Source organism: Chrysemys picta, chromosome 5, assembly GCF_011386835.1.
Source record: "Chrysemys picta bellii isolate R12L10 chromosome 5, ASM1138683v2, whole genome shotgun sequence".
In the NCBI taxonomy this organism is placed as follows: domain Eukaryota; kingdom Metazoa; phylum Chordata; order Testudines; family Emydidae; genus Chrysemys; species Chrysemys picta.
In genome coordinates, this window is record NC_088795.1 from 33,942,324 (window position 1) to 33,958,451 (window position 16,128).

A 16,128-nucleotide genomic window follows, 5' to 3' on the forward strand; every position below is an offset into this window, starting at 1 on the left:
GGTACTAACACACACAGAGCTGGATTCTAATCTCACTCACGCTGTATCTCAGGAGTAATTCCACTGGAATAAGTGGAGTTACAGCATGAAACCCGAGTGTGGTGAAATCAGAATTAGGCCCATAATAAGTAAGATGGGCTAATTGGTATCCCATGGCAAAATTAACTATTCATGCGCACTCTTATGCTGATAGAGAGACCTGACTGAACTGGTACATGTCAGGCACAAACCTTGACGGTGAGGATCTGATTACTGTGCAGAGCAGCAACTGTGGGGAAGCCTGGCAGACCCTAGGGACACAACATAACATGGGACCAAAACAACACGACACAAAACATCACACGGACAATTTACTAATGGACAAACAGAACAAACACTGTGTTTAGTACATCCCACTGCCTATCAACAGCTCTGTCTGTCATATGGGAAACAGAACTAGGTGTAAGCAATATATCAGAGATTTGGCTGATTATTTTGAATAAAGAACATAAAGGAATTTTAAAGAGAAAAGCCACTTAGCAGTATCAAATATTATTATGGATAATTATGAACATTTGACATCTGTTAGGCTACAGTTGGCTGAGGTGTAAGCCATTTTCAACCAACATATGTTATAGTACTTTTAGAGAGGTACGTGTACAAAGCTCTGCCAAGAGATCACTGCGAAACTTGAAAGACTGAGAGCAGATCCTGAAATGACTTTGAATTATTATGCCTTTAATAGTCTGTTTAACATATGACATTCAGCACATAAACTGATAGTATATACACAATAATACACATTGAACAACGGTCTTCTGCTAGACCAGGAGTAGTCAGATGGCTGAGTTCAACATTCTTGACATATACAGCAGTATCTCCACCTTCAGGACAAAAATTCTCCTCTCAGATCCCCCATGGTGGATCTAGCCTCTCATATTCTACTCTCCCTGCATGTGCAGGACTCTCATCGTATTGATGAAGGAAGAGAAGAATACCAGAGTTGGAACCAACTGAGAGGATGAGAGAGGTGAATTCTGCACCCAATTTACACCTTTCCAGTATTGCATTGGAGGGTGGGAGTTAGACCTGTTAACAAAGGAAAATGGCCTCTCTCTCTCTTCTACAGTTGATCGGTATATTTTAAACAAAAACCTCTTCTATCCTGTAGCACAGTATATTATCTAAAGCATCTCAAGGCACTTTTAACCTGACAGAGGCTGTAAGCCACAGCAGGATTTTTTAACCATTATAAATAGCTGTATACCACTTCTGTTTCCGCCCCCCTTTTGAGCACAGTGATTTAAGATTTTTCTTTATAAATAAAGTCATAGGAATTTTCTAATGCATGTAGCATTTCTCCAATGGTACATTTAAATCACATCTTAAGAACTGGAATGTGACACTCCTCTCACTTTGATTTCATACCGAGGTACCTCTATTGACTTCAGTGGAGTTACTCCTGATTATACCAGTGAAGTGAACAGAGACTGACCCTAGTACTGTAGTGCAACAATACAAAGCAAACTTTATTGGCCTTGCTACTTTCTGCTACGTTTAGGGTATATAATTTTTGAAAGAACAGCATCATCCTCTTTTTTATGTTTTTTAAACAAGCTAAAAACATCTAAACACACATTGCTACCAGACACAGGAATGATGCATAATTTTGAAAACAGATGTATTTAATTTGCATTTGTCTGATTATGGAATATGAGTTTAAAAAGTTATTAGATGGTAATATGCCAGAATCTTTACATCTGTGACTCATTAGCTCTACTATGCACATGGTCCATTCCTTTTCTTGACAAAACTACAATCCTTATGTAATGAAAACAGGTACAAACAAAAAGCCAACAAAAGACCTAAACCCTGAATAGCAGTGATAAATATTAAACCTCACTTATTAGAAAAAGGATAAATAGAAATCTTTTAACAGCTTCAGTTTTACTCCGTAGACTATACAATTACAACATGATAATGCACAAATTTTCATAGTTAGCTCTGAATAGAATAGGCTTGAAATTTGGCAATTTTTAAAATATTAATGGAAACTCATATCAGTGTTGATTTATTCCCTTCTGAATATGAACCAGACCTGTGGATGAAATAGAAAAGGAGATTTTGCTCTGAAAAGATGCCATTCTGCTCAAGTCAAGAGCTCTGAAAGGCTCAGGCTTGTGAAAATTTTGTGCAGCCCTCTAAAAAGGTTCATCTGGAGCTTTGCACATACCCCTCTGGCATACTCAACCCCTCTGAAGCTACATCAACAAAATAAGGAGTAGTTATCAAGACTGCAGCTATTTGTGTGTACAAACACATTGGGGCATGAGAGAAACTCCCTTTTTAACATTAGTTCAGGACCAGATTCTGATTTGTTCTTATGAAAACGTGCAGTTGTAGGGAAAGGCAAAGATGCTTAAAAGCACAGAGATCGCTCCCTTCCTACTCCCATAGGGGCACAAGGTGCTCCAAAAGTGGGTAGAAGGGAGTGAGGATAATGGTTCATCCCCCACATAGTGTCCTCTGGAGCTAGCCAACCCTATAAAGATATTAGGTGGAGCCTTGTGAAAGTGAGCAGAAATGGGTCTGCATGCCTGGGAGCTCTGGGAGGCATTCCACCTTCTGAGGTTCAGCACACTGAGTCTCTCAAAATTAAAGGTTATAAAAGATCTCTCTTTTTCACAAAATACATTCTCCTCCTTCTTTCATCCTTCGGCTATACATATAACCTTCAAGAGCTCCTACATCTGTTTGGTTTTTTTTTCTAACTAGAGCTCTTATCAGGGATGGATTCAAAGTTGTTCAGTGATGGATTATTTTGTTTATTTTGTTTGAGTTTTAAAACACACATACAAAGAGCACTCATCCCATACTCTGCATTCCCCTTCCAAAAATTAGGACACCACAATAAGCAACAACTACACTGAACCACTAAGATTCATCGACAATCACAGTCTGAATTCATTCCCATTCCAGAACTCCATTAGCTCACAACATCCAAATATGCACACTGTCACATCCTCATCCCAACCGCTCCACAATAGCCTAAGCAGAACAGGGAGCTTTGGAGCATGCCCACAGCCATGGAATTGCACAGTGCATAGGGCCCTGCTTACCAACTTGGAAACATATATCATGGCTGTACATGTATGGAGGAAACTGAAGAATGTTAGAATTTTCTGATGCTTTTCCTTTCCTCTAGAATTTTCACTCCAATGTAGTAACTGTTCCTGTTATATCCATCATATTGTAGTCTAACTTCTTCAGTGGAGGAATTCCCACCAGCAGTCCCAGAATACATTCTGGTGGGAATACAATACACTCTGCTCATTGTGACAGTCTACATAAGGTCACAACTTATTTAAGATATTTTAAAGACCCCTTCATAATTTTACTGCAGTATTATAAATGCAGTAACAGTATGAAGTCATTATTACTAGCTTTATATAATGCTGCTGCATATACTGTATGTTGACTGTTGGATGGTAAATGTGACAAAGTTTTCATTAGTGAGACAAGGTAGGTGAGGTAATAGCTTTTATTGGACCATCTTTTGCTGGTGAAAGACACAAGCTTTCAAGTTTATACAGAACTCTTCTTCAGGTGACCTGAAGTAAGCTTGAAAGCTTGCCTCTCTCACCAACAGAAGTTGGTCCAATAAAAGATATTACCTCACCCACCTTGTCTTGCTACTATCCTGGGACCAAAGACAGCTACCACACTGCAAACGAAGTCTTGCTCAGGCTTTTTCTTGTGACCTGTCAATAAACCCATGCTGCACAAGCTTACATGTTCCTGTGAAGACATGGTAAATGAGACAGGAATTACCACCTGCTGCTCACTTGCACTTCCTAAGATTACAGCCAGCTGCTGATATTTCACATCAAATCACACAGGCTTCAGGCCAGAGTGATTCTGACACTCTTTATGGCTGACTTCCCTCCCCCACCCACCACCTCAAGGTCTAATTAATCCCTCAGACCAAGTGCCAGTCCTGCAGCTAATTATTGTACCTGCCCTGGGGAATACAGTGTCCAGGATCACTCTGTACTGTGCCACAGACTCTCAGCAGGAGCTCTTTTATACAATCCCTTTCATCACAACTGCTGCTTTCTCCATCACCAGAATTCTGCTAACCTACACAATGCCCTGCAATGAATGACAAGGATTGTGGGTTTTTTTCACATACACAATAATATAACTTTAATTTTAATGTATTATGCCACTGTTAAGAGTTAATATAAACTCAATAAAAACCTGATATTTAGCAACTAGCACAAACTAATTCTGGCTAGAGATGGGTTGTTACAAAAACATTATTTTCTATGATTACTATACTTTCATATCAGACTCTGATTGAGCTACTTTGTTTTTAGCATTAGATGAATTTCCCATAACACAATATCCTCTCCAGAAATAATTCAATGACAAGTATATTCTAAGTGGGAACATGTTAATGTAAACTGCAATCTAATTGCCTACATCAGGGGTCGGCAACCTTTCAGAAGTGGTGTGCTGAGTCTTCATTTATTCACTCTGATTTAAGGTTTCGCGTGCCAGTAATACATTTAAGGTTTTTAGAAGGTCTCTTTCTGTAAGTCTATAATATATAACTAAACTATTGTTGTATGTAAAGTAAATAAGGTTTTAAAAATGCTTAAGAAGCTTCATTTAAAATTAAATTAAAATGCAGAGTCCCCCGGAGCAGTGGCCAGGATCCGGGCAGTGTGAATGCCACTGAAAATCAGCTCGCGTGCCGCCTTCGCACGCGTGCCATAGGTTGCCTACCCCTGGCCTACATAGTAAATATGCCACAGTCAGGCATAATGTGGTTTCCAATGAACAATCTCAACTTGAACTACATGAACTATCCTGTCTAAAAACAATGTCTCAGAGCCAATTCAGCACCCACTGAACTCAGTGGGAAAGAATCCCATCGACTTCAACAGGGGTTGGATTGGCTCCTGTGTCTGGTTTCATCTGCAACCCTTATCAAATTGCACTCCATTTCTGAGAAGTGAACTGAATTGGATAGGATCTTAGTAAGCAGAGGCCTCCTTCCTGGACACTCTGCTCAAAATTTGCAGAGTCCTGGCTCATTCAGTTTCTATTTATTTCATACTGCAGTGTCTGAACAGATAAATGGCACAAAGTGCATTTAAAGTATTTATTAGAGCTGGGTGAAATATTCATAATGACTTTTATTTGATCAAATTTGTCTATTTCAAGTGTGCAATACTTCATGGTAATTGAAACAATTTTACAAAATGTCAACATTTTGAGGTGAAATTTCGTGTATAATATTTTTCACAACCTTGAGACTAGCATGGGCACGCAGTGGAAATCACGTTGAGAGAGCCTTTCTTACTCCTGCCCTTCTTGCACCACTGGTAAGGGGCCAACTACAAATTGAAGACACTGCCCTCAACCATTAGACCAGTCATGCTAGCGTTCTAATATAGGGGGTTAAGTACACTGAATACTTCCCCAGGATGTCACACCTGCAGCTGCCCTCTCCCATGGCACCCCAGGGCCATGACTTAAAAGGCACAGTCTAGCTCTGGGTGGTTGTAAAAAAAAAAAAAAAATCAGAAGGCCATTTTTGTGAATTTTGAAAGAAGAGATTCCCCAAGCCCACATTTTCTAACGGATGAAATGTAAGGCGGGCAGCCTGGAGAACTTGAGGCCTGTTCTCCCTCTTCTACTGCTTACATTCGCTGCGTGATTTTCCACTTTGCTACACTACTTTTATGTGGGTGTAACTCTACTGACATGAGGGGAGCTACAATGGCATAAAACTGGTGTAGCAGAGTCTATAATCAGGCCCATTTATGTAGGTGGTAAATATCTTTGATCCCATTTTACAGATAGGGGAACGGAGACTCAGAGAAGTTAAATTACTTGCTCAAGGTTTCATGGTAAGTCACTGTTAGAACCAGAATGGGCCCTACCCTCTCTGCAGTTCACTAGAGCACAGTGTCTCCCAGACAAACCATTGAAACTTTCTAAGCCTCAGTGTTGACACCTAACAAAGATATTAAAGATAGTTTAAGTTACTTCTTTATTTACATATGATGAGACAATGCAAAGATTAAGGGCTTGTCTACATGGGAAGTTATACCACTACAGAATAAGGTGTAAATTTAAATTGCTATATAGTTATACCAGTATTACTCCCTGTGTGGACACATTTATTTGGAATAAGAGTGGCTTTTTCTGGTTTAGCCTAAACTACTTTCAAAGAGACATAACCTACACCAGAAAAAAACACTCTTCTGTAATACAAGAATCCACACATGGAGTTATACCACTATAAGTATAGTGGTTTAAATTCACACCTTACCTAATACCGTAAAACCTCAGAGTTACAAACAACAGAGTTACGAACTGAATAGTCAACCACAGACCTCATTTGGAACCGGAAGTACACAATCAGGCAGCAGCAGAGACAAAAAAAAGCAATACAGTACAGTACTGTATTAAAGATTAACTACTAAAAAAACAAACAGAAAGCACCATTTTTTTGCAGAATACATTTTCAAAGCTGTATTAAGTCAATGTTCAGTTGTAAACTTTTGAAAGAACACCATCATGTTTTGTTCAGAGTTCTGAACATTTCAGAGTTACGAACAACCTCCATTTCTGAGGTGTTCTTAACTCTGAGGTTCTACTGTACTGATATAACTTTCCATGTAGACAAGCTCTAAAATTACTTCATCTGAAAAGGAGAAGAGCTAGAGGGGACTTGATTTTGAGCTGCTAAATTATGGCAAGTATAATTAAAACTAATCAGTTCCTCTCTTAAACAGACAAAACAAGAACAAGAAGACACTAGGTGAAATTAATGGCCGGTACATTTAGAACAAATAAAAAGAAATACTTCTTTATATGGCATATAGTCAGTCAGTGAAAGATACCCAGGAGGTCATCAAGACAAATATTACAATGTGGCTGGATTAGATAATTTTATGTCCATATAATACTGTATATGATAAGAATGCTGCATTAGGGCATAAATTAGTTGCAAGCGGGGTTCAGAAAACATTGCCGCATCACACCATTAATTAACAAAAAGAAGAACAGGAGTACTTGTGGCACCTATATAGCCATATAGCTATATGCATCCGAAGAAGTGGGCTGTAGTCCACGAAAGCTTATGCTCTAATAAATTTGTTAGTCTCTAAGGTGCCACAAGTACTCCTGTTCTTCTTTTTGCGGATACAGACTAACACGGCTGTTACTCTGAAACCTGTCATTAATTAACATACATTCTTGAGAGTTTTCATCATCTCCTAAAGAACCGGGTGCTGGCTACTAATTGAAGCAGGACCCCAGGTTAGATGAATAAAGGGTTTGATATGGTATGGAAATTCCTACTCTGGGGACCGATACTCTTCTGACTGAAATTAATGGAACTTCACCACTGACCTCAGAGGGGAAAGAATCAGGCTACTGGCCGGAAATACATTACAAGGTGGTTTTGATGCAAGGTAACGACTAGTGATTTATTCTTCAGTCTCTAGTTACTAACCATTTTCTGATTTGTCATCAGAGAGTATATAGTTGGATTAGATCCTGCACCTATTAAAGTCAACATGGGTTTACTGCTTAAGACCATGTCTACACACAAGCTGCTGCACCAGCGCAGCTGTACCAACACAGCTGCACCGCTGCAGTGCATTTGGTGAAGATGGTCTATGCCGACAGAAGAGAGCTCTCCTGTCAGGATAAAAAAAACCACCCTGTGAGTGGCATAAGCTATGTCAACAGGAGAAGCTCTCCAGCCAACAGCACCGTGCACAGTAGCACTTAGGTCGGTGTAACTTATGTTGTTCACCGGGGTGCAATATTCACATCCCTAAGCGATGTAAGTTTGCCGACATAGGCGGTACTGTAGACATAGCCTTACTTCAGTGGGAGCAGGATAGACCCAAAGTGTTGTTTTTACTCTGCATTCACTGGAAACATATTAACTAAAGCTTCCGTACGTGTATTAGTCAATCGGGCTTACAAACTATTTGATTTTTTCCCCCCAAATACTCCCTCAACAAGCAAAACTTACTGATAGCTTTAGTTTCCATTAAATATGGAACATTTATAAAGCTCTTCTCTAACAGAGTCTAAAATGTAATAGGCAAAAAAGTGATTTGATTTTAACATATAATCAGGACATTTTTTAATTTTAATGAGCTTGCTGTCATCATGCCAACTTCTGTCAATACTGAAAGAAATTAAAACAGTTTTCCTGCACTTAAGTACAGAACCTGTAAAGCATCAATTGTAACACAGCTATTTCTTTTCCCTAAGCAATACATACAGCAGCAAGTAAGCAGCAAATTCATTAAAGGCAAAGACAAGGGAGGCAAGGGTTAAGCAAATAGGAACATTGCATTACTATCTGGGCCTAACTGTTTTAACAGAGCAAAAGAATCTGTTTAATCATTCAAGTCAACAAAGGTTAAGATAATAAAATAAACTTCTGAATGCCTTGCTTTTCTGGAACCTAATCTCTCCTGCTGAAGACATTTTAAAGATGCTATCAGTTTTGTGTAGACCCAGCTGTTAGGAAAATTTACTTGAACACACCATGAGGAGAAAATAATTTTATGAAAGTCGTTATGTATGACTCCTGGGTGGCTTGTTATTGCACCTAACTCCCAAAACTAATTTAGAACCAGCTGCTGGCTTATGATTTTTAGATCTGATAAACAATAAATCTCTCATGTATCAGGAGTGAATGACAGAAGCTGTTTATTATGTCATTTGCAGGAAGATGATAGAAGACTGATTAAGATACTGTGCTGTAGCTGATTAGCCTCTGCACATTCACCTCTCAAAGCCTATTTTCATTAATTAGGCTTCAACCTCTGCTTGGACAATAAATCCTTTGCAATCTAAAGGTGGCAGAGTTCCTTAAGTAAAACTAATTATGAAATCTTCAAAGGCTTTGCTAGTTTCTAATCTAATAATTTTAAATTGAAGTGGAGTTGAACAACTGGAACTGAGCAGTGGCTCAGTATCAGCACCTATTTTAATAGCCCACAGGCTAAAATACATCAATTTTAATTTTCAATGTCATGGCTCAGTATAGCAATGCAGACCGCTACAGACATGTTGTGAAACAAGCATCTTCTACAAAATGGAAATTGATTCAGGAGAGTAACATTGAGCCTCTTACACTTGTGATTGGAGGAATTCTAATTCTGCAGGTGACCAAAAAATCTTGTTCAATCAGAATTTTTAAAATAAGTAACAAATTCATAAGAAGTTAGGTACAAATATATATGTGCAGAAAACAAACTTACTAGGGAAGATTAAACAGTTAGGGTAGGACTTTCAAAAGTGCTCAGCACTGAACCATAGAATCATAGAATATTAGGGTTGGAAGGGACCTCAGGAGGTCATCTAGTCCAACCCCAGGCTCAAAGCAGGACCAATCCCCAACTAAATCATCCCAGCCAGGGCTTCGTCAAGCCTGACCTTAAAAACCTCTAAGGAAAGAGATTCCACCACCTCCCTAGGTAACCCATTTCAGTGCTTCACCACCCTCCTAATGAAAAAGTTTTTCCTAATATCCAACCTAAACCTTCCCCACTGCAACTTGAGACCATTACTCCTTGTTCTGTCATCTGCTACCACTGAGAACAGTCTAGATCCATCCTCTTTGGAACCACCTTTCAGGTAGTTGAAAGCAGCTATCAAATCCCACCCATTCTTCTTTTCTGCAGACTAAATAATCCCAGTTCCCTCAGCCTCTCCTCATAAGTCATGTGCTCCAGCCCCCTAATCACTTTTGTTGCCCTCCGCTGGACTCTTTCCAATTTTTTCCACATCCTTCTTGTAGTGTGGCGCCCAAAACTGGACACAGTACTCCAGATGAGGCCTCACCAATTCCGAATAGAGGGGAATGATCATGTCCCTCGATCTACTTATACAGCCCAAAATGCTGTTAGCCTTCTTGGCAACAAGGGCACACTTTCGACTCATATCCAGCTTCTCATCCATTGTAACCTCTAGGTCCTTTTCTGCAGAACTGCTGCCTAGCCACTCGGTCCCTAGTCTGTAGCAGTGCATGGGATTCTTCTGTCCTAAGTGCAGGACTCTGCACTTGTCCTTGTTGAACCTCATCAGATTTCTTTTGGCCCAATCCTCCAATTTGTCTATGTCCTTCTGTATCCTATCCCTACCCTCCAGCGTATCTATCACTGCTCCCAGTTTAGTGTCATCTGCAAATTTGCTGAGGGTGCAGTCCATGCCATCCTCCAGATCATTAATGAAGATATTGAACAAAACCAGCCCCAGGACCAACCCTTGGGGGCACTCTGCTTGATACCAGCTGCCAACTAGACATGGAGCCATTGATCACTGGCATATCTCTAATCTTATTGGCGTTAACAAGGCATGCCAACACTGAGCACTTTTGAAAAATCCAACTCTTAACAAACATTAGCCCCTTTAAAAAAAAAACTGGAAAAAATACCCATAACTCAATGAAAACTGCAAGTCTCTGAACCTCCAAACAATGTTTGCAGGATCTGGACCCTCATTTGCAATACTGTTTCTCTATCAAGTGGAGATGTGTTATATAGGGCCTTATTTTCAAACTAGTAAGCATACTATTTCTCCACCTGCCTCGTGCATACTGTTGTGTGTGCAAATCAAGTAAGGTAAACTTCTGCAACTCTGAAATACTGTACTTAATTTCCCCCTTAATAGTTTCAGAGTGATTTAAACAGGGAGTGTCTTTACATTTTTAAGATCAAACCCAGGAAAATTGAAAAGGGGGTGTGTCTGAGGGTTGCAAGAGATGTTCTTGACTCAGGTATAAGTAATGAGAGAAGGTGATGATCTACATCTTTCTCTGCATTTCACTGGGAATTTTGCAAGCTTCAGGGTCCCATTTTGACCCTGGCAAATCTCCACTTTTTACTTTGGTTTCTTTTACTAATGAAAGTGCCTGAAAGAAGAAGGTGGCTGTTATAAAGGCGAAGGGGCTCTTTTGAATTTTCAAAGCCATAAAAATGGCTTGGAGCAGTAAAACCTTTCCTAAAGTTTCTTATATAACAAAGAGACCGCAGGCTCCATATCTCCAAAAGATGAGCTAGTTTAAAAGTGTCCAGGACTTTCAGATACAGTAACCAGTCTATTTTCAGGCTTTTTGAATGTAAATGTTGATGTCATTCCAGTATCACTTTCAGGCAGAATACGTCTGGGAATAATAGAAAACATCATAGTGTCACCCACCACAATACCTATGTTACATACGAAATGATGCAAAACATACAGAAAAGTAACCAAGGAAGGAACAAGTGGGTATAGTTTCATTTTGGTGCATGATTGATTTACACCAAGAACTTCCATTAATGCCCTGGCAATGCAAATTGAGCATATACATCCAGAGGACAGTCATCAGAAAAGATAACTATTGTAGCATGAAAAATAAAATGGTAAGAAGCACTATCCTAGTATTTACACTTGAAAATATCTGAGGAAAAAGAAGGAAAGGCAGCTGTAAAACATATCCAACCTCATTTTGAGAAAGATAAGGACATGAGAAAGGAGACTGCAAATTACTCAAATGATATCTACAAATTTCTTAATGAAACTCTTCAATATAGTGTAAACTAACTAAACCTCTGATGAAGCATGATCTATACCACAGGATACTGTTTCCCAACTCTGCATCGCCACTCCTGATCTGTTTTTACCATCCAGTCCTGCCTCTGAGCCAGTCTCTCTGACATCTCCTGCAGGTTGCCTCGCTGTCAATTTAAATTTAACATGTTTAAAGTTGAACTCTTTGGATCTGATTCTTCTGTACCTTCTAGCTGCACTGCACTAGTCTAAAGTCTAACTAGACTTGCTAGCCCCAGGACTGAAGAGCTGTAACGATGGTTTAAAGCCACGTTCTCTCCTTCCCCTAATTCTGGATTTGTGCCAAGACTACTGGTCCAGTCTACAGAATCTGGGCCCTTTTCTCCACTCCCATGCCCTTTCCACTTCTCCCATTCCCTGTCACCATTAACACTACCTCCATTCTCCCATGACCTGGGAGCCATTTTTGACTCTACCCTCTATCCTGCCACACCCAACCATGCCCTTTGCAGATCTTTTCATTTTTTACTCAACAGAATTTCCAAGCACCAACGTTCTCTCTCTTTCCATCCTGCTAAGCTCGCACCCAGGCCTTGATGATATCTTGGCTTAACTCCTGCAACCCCCTTTCCTCTGGACTCACTCACACCTGCTGTTCTGACCATGATCACCTGCCTTTGAATTCCTCCACTGATGATTCCTTCTCCACCACATCAAATTCAAGATCCTTGTCCTCAGCTTTTTAGGGCCTTTCACAACTCTGCCCTTCCATACATCTCTCTCTTGTACCTTCCTGAGATTGTTCCTTGCCACTCTTGCTTTCCTAACAGTCCCGAGCTTGAATGCCTGTATGTTCATTTCTCCCACCAGCACATTTCCACTGTCTTCTGTACTATACCTCATGCATAGAATACCTCTCCAAAGTAGTATAGAGGCGCTACCCTGCCCTCTTCCAGATCTCTTCTTATAGATTTACTTTTGCCATGATGCCTTCAGCAAACAGCCAGCTCAAGCAGATAGTCAGTGGGGATTTCTCAGATCTATTTTAGCTACTTCTATCTTATAATTAAAAAAAACCCCAACTTTAAATGATTCGGAAACATTAAGTTGTGCATATAACCATTCTAGGTAACAATGTGCTGCTTTCACTATTACTCTTGTCATCCTTCCTCATTCCTGCCTTTAGTTTGTTTCCTCCTCTTGTTTGGCTTAAATTAGATTTTAAACTATTAGGACTGGAACTGCAGATTTCTAATGTCAGTACATCACCAAGCATAATGGGGCCTGTCTGGGGCTTCTAAGCACTACTGTCATCAGAATAATATGGACAAGTTACTATGTTATGACTTTACAGGTTTCTCACTCACAGTAAAATTAAAATATATTAACTAATTGACAGAAAACGTGCCCTGGCACATACTATCATGAGAAAATGCATAAACACGTAACTGAACTGAGTCTCTGCATCATTAGAACAATATGTCCAAACATTTGTATAATGAAGAACGGATGTAAAGACAATGAACTGGCACTACCAACATAACAATATGTTCACCATTGTATTCCTGTGATTAAAACAAACACAATATTTAAAAACTAAAATAACTCCACAAGGAAAATGTGCTCTGTTTCTAACTGTTCGAAAAAAAATGCTGTTTAAGAGACAATAATATTATTCTTTTCAGTACATGTATGAAGGCACACAAACTAGTCCATGAATGTGCCATGTTTTTATAATTCTCTAAATAATGGATATTTTAAGAGAAAATATAGGACCAAATTTATTAATAAATTCCACCTGCCCTCTGCACTGTAGGAGTCTATGCAAGACCTGAAAGATTGCTGGGAAAACTGGAAGGTTTGCTCTGGCAAACCAACTCTTACACAGCAGAGCAAAATCACTGTTAAATGCATTTTCCCCCACTAGCAGCAGTTGTATATTTTCATATATAGTAATGTATGTATGGCTACTCTTACTCAAACGCTTCTCAGAGACTATTTGGTTATATTTGGTGTTACTGTCCTGCAGACACTTACTACAACATGCAGGGTAAATGCAGCTAATAAGCATGATTAGCTAAGACACTATGTTTAATTTAGTTTTGCGCTAAGGACTAATTGCCTACTCAGGGAAGGGGAAGTGTAACATTTTTTTTTAAGATGCTTACCCGAGGGCCCTGATCACCTTGATCTCCCTGCAAAGTGGAAAGATGAGATGATAGTTTTAACACAGCATCTGTGTGCTACCCAACTCTCTTACATAATTTCACATCATACTGCGTCAATAGAAACTATGTGTTCAGTTAATACCAGGAGGGGTTTCCATTTATTTTGTAAGTAAGTTGACAATATGTGTACTCACCTTCTCGCCTTTTGGACCAGGAGGACCCTGAAAAAAACAGAAAAAAAAAATTGACAAATTATTGATGCTAATGAAGTTCAATGGGACACAGTAAGAAGCAGGTCTGAATGATCCAGAGATCTATCCCTAATGTTATGATTTCTTACGGTTTTCATTCCATAAACTGCAGGTATTTTAGGAACAGGTTTTGCAAAGATTTAGTAGCAGGTGTAGCGGGGTTACTCCTGTTGAGCTGTGCACGCAGTCTTCAGTGGAACTACTCACAAGAGTATTGAAATCCTGGCAATGGCAAAACTCCCACTGACTTCAACAGAGCCAGGATTTCATCCTACATCTGGTAATAAGCATTTTCTAAAACAGTAAAACTTTTTACCAAATATGGCTAATAAATCCAGATCTGTCATGTATTTTGGCAGCCTTCTTAAATTAGAAAAGTAACGGAAAATTAGATTAGGAATTCTAGGAGCATAGCAAGTCATGTTCAGTCCAGTGGCATCCTGTGATGTGGTAGAGGAAAGTGAGCTCTTCTTTATCAGAATTCAGTTTGATGTGACTTTTCAGAATGAAGGATAATTATTTTAAAAACACCAGAAAAACAAGTGGTGTAGTGGTGATATTAGGGTGGTACTATAGGTTCTTTCATTATTCTCTGTTTTCTGAACAATTTCCCAATTTCTGTGTTCTGCAACTGCCGGAATCAACTTTCTAGACCCAGTTCTCAAGCTATGGCTTGTGGATCACTTGCTGGTAGTCTGCACAGAACTGGCAGATTAAATAGTGCTGACTCTGCCTACATGTTTCCAGCTCCTTCTGAAGATGTCCAGGTGTTTCAGTGCAAAGAAGAGTTTTGGTACTGGTAAAAGCATCTGGAAACAAAGAGGACAAGCCAGTCTAGTTGTGTTCAGTAGAGGCCATGGCTACAACAAGAGGAGGAGAGGAAAAAAGCACCACCATCAGAGAATGGCACCACCAGCAGCATAGTTAAAACTAACTATCTTCCTAATGCTACTTTTCCATGTAAGCAAGCAGTATAACTGCCAGAAGGATTTTCATAATCACAAATGGGAGAGGAAGTGATTCACATGACTTGCAAATGGAAGAAGTGGCCCATGAAACACTGTCTCATAGGATGCTGGCTACAGCGAAAAAAGCTTTGAAAATTCATGTGCTAGCCAGTTTCTTGTGTATTTTTAAGGATTCCCCAGCATGTAGGAGAGCCCCTGCTACTACACCTTTTAAGGAGATGCAATGTATGTTAACTTCTCTAGCTGGCCATCTCTTCTGGCTGGTGCAGGGGGGAAGAATCAAGCCCTGGCCTCCTCCTTCCCTTCCCATTTCTCCTTTGGGACAGCTAGAAGAGTGGAGCCCTTGCACTCAATTGAATACAATGACTGTCATTGTGGCTCTCTCCCCCTTGTATCCCCACACAGAGGCTGGACACAGTCCTTCCCTGAAGTTTAAAAAACAAGTTAAAGCACAGATAAACTCGTGATGAACATTTGTCTTTGTGCATCCACTTGGTCAACTTACATCTCTCACTGCTTCTTCTCAGTGCAGAGGTTCACATGCCAAACAGTTAAAATTGCATGCAGAATTCTGTATTCATTCTGACCCCATGAATGCTTGTACTGATGTGACTGAGAGGGATAATAATGCAGCACATTTTCAGCAGGCCTGCTTTAAAACATGTGAATATATATATCAAGCTTGCAAGCTCTCAGACAAACATATATTGATATTTACCAATAGTTACTGCAGAATAGTGTCTGAGAGTATAGCATGTGTGTAGTAATTGTTGGCAAACACTGACTTTAAAATGGTGACCACTGAACCGAGAATACAATATGTGCCGTGGTTACATTCCATTACCTTAAAAAAATAATCCTTTAACTGACCCTTGATGACCTATCAATTGCACACTATAGCTAAGGGACCAGATTCAGTAACGCTGTATATTACACTCACTGTGCCAGTGACTTCGCCTGCAACCCAAAGATATTCATTTCAACTTAAGGAAGGGCAGGGCATTTTATTGCCATTGCTCTCTCTTGGGATTTCTGTTGGTGGGGGGCAGGATGCAGTTATTCACAGTCTGGTTTCAACAGAAACTCCACTGACAGAAACTGCTGAAGGCATGGCACAACTGTTGCAGCTATAGCCCTTCCCGACCAGTGCCACCCACTTGTTGG

The 16,128-nt window shown here is 39.8% G+C and overlaps 1 protein-coding gene across 1 annotated transcript in view; it reads right to left on the minus strand.

Moving 5' to 3' along the window:
* Positions 1 to 16,128, minus strand: part of COL25A1 (collagen type XXV alpha 1 chain) — a 203,092-nt gene that overhangs the window by 122,845 nt on the left and 64,119 nt on the right. Inside the window, exons 4-5 of the mRNA XM_065596206.1 lie at positions 13,940 to 13,966; positions 13,746 to 13,772 (exon numbers count right to left, since the gene is read on the minus strand). Coding sequence (XP_065452278.1) covers positions 13,746 to 13,772; positions 13,940 to 13,966 — 54 coding nt within the window. The remainder of the gene's footprint in view (positions 1 to 13,745; positions 13,773 to 13,939; positions 13,967 to 16,128) is intronic.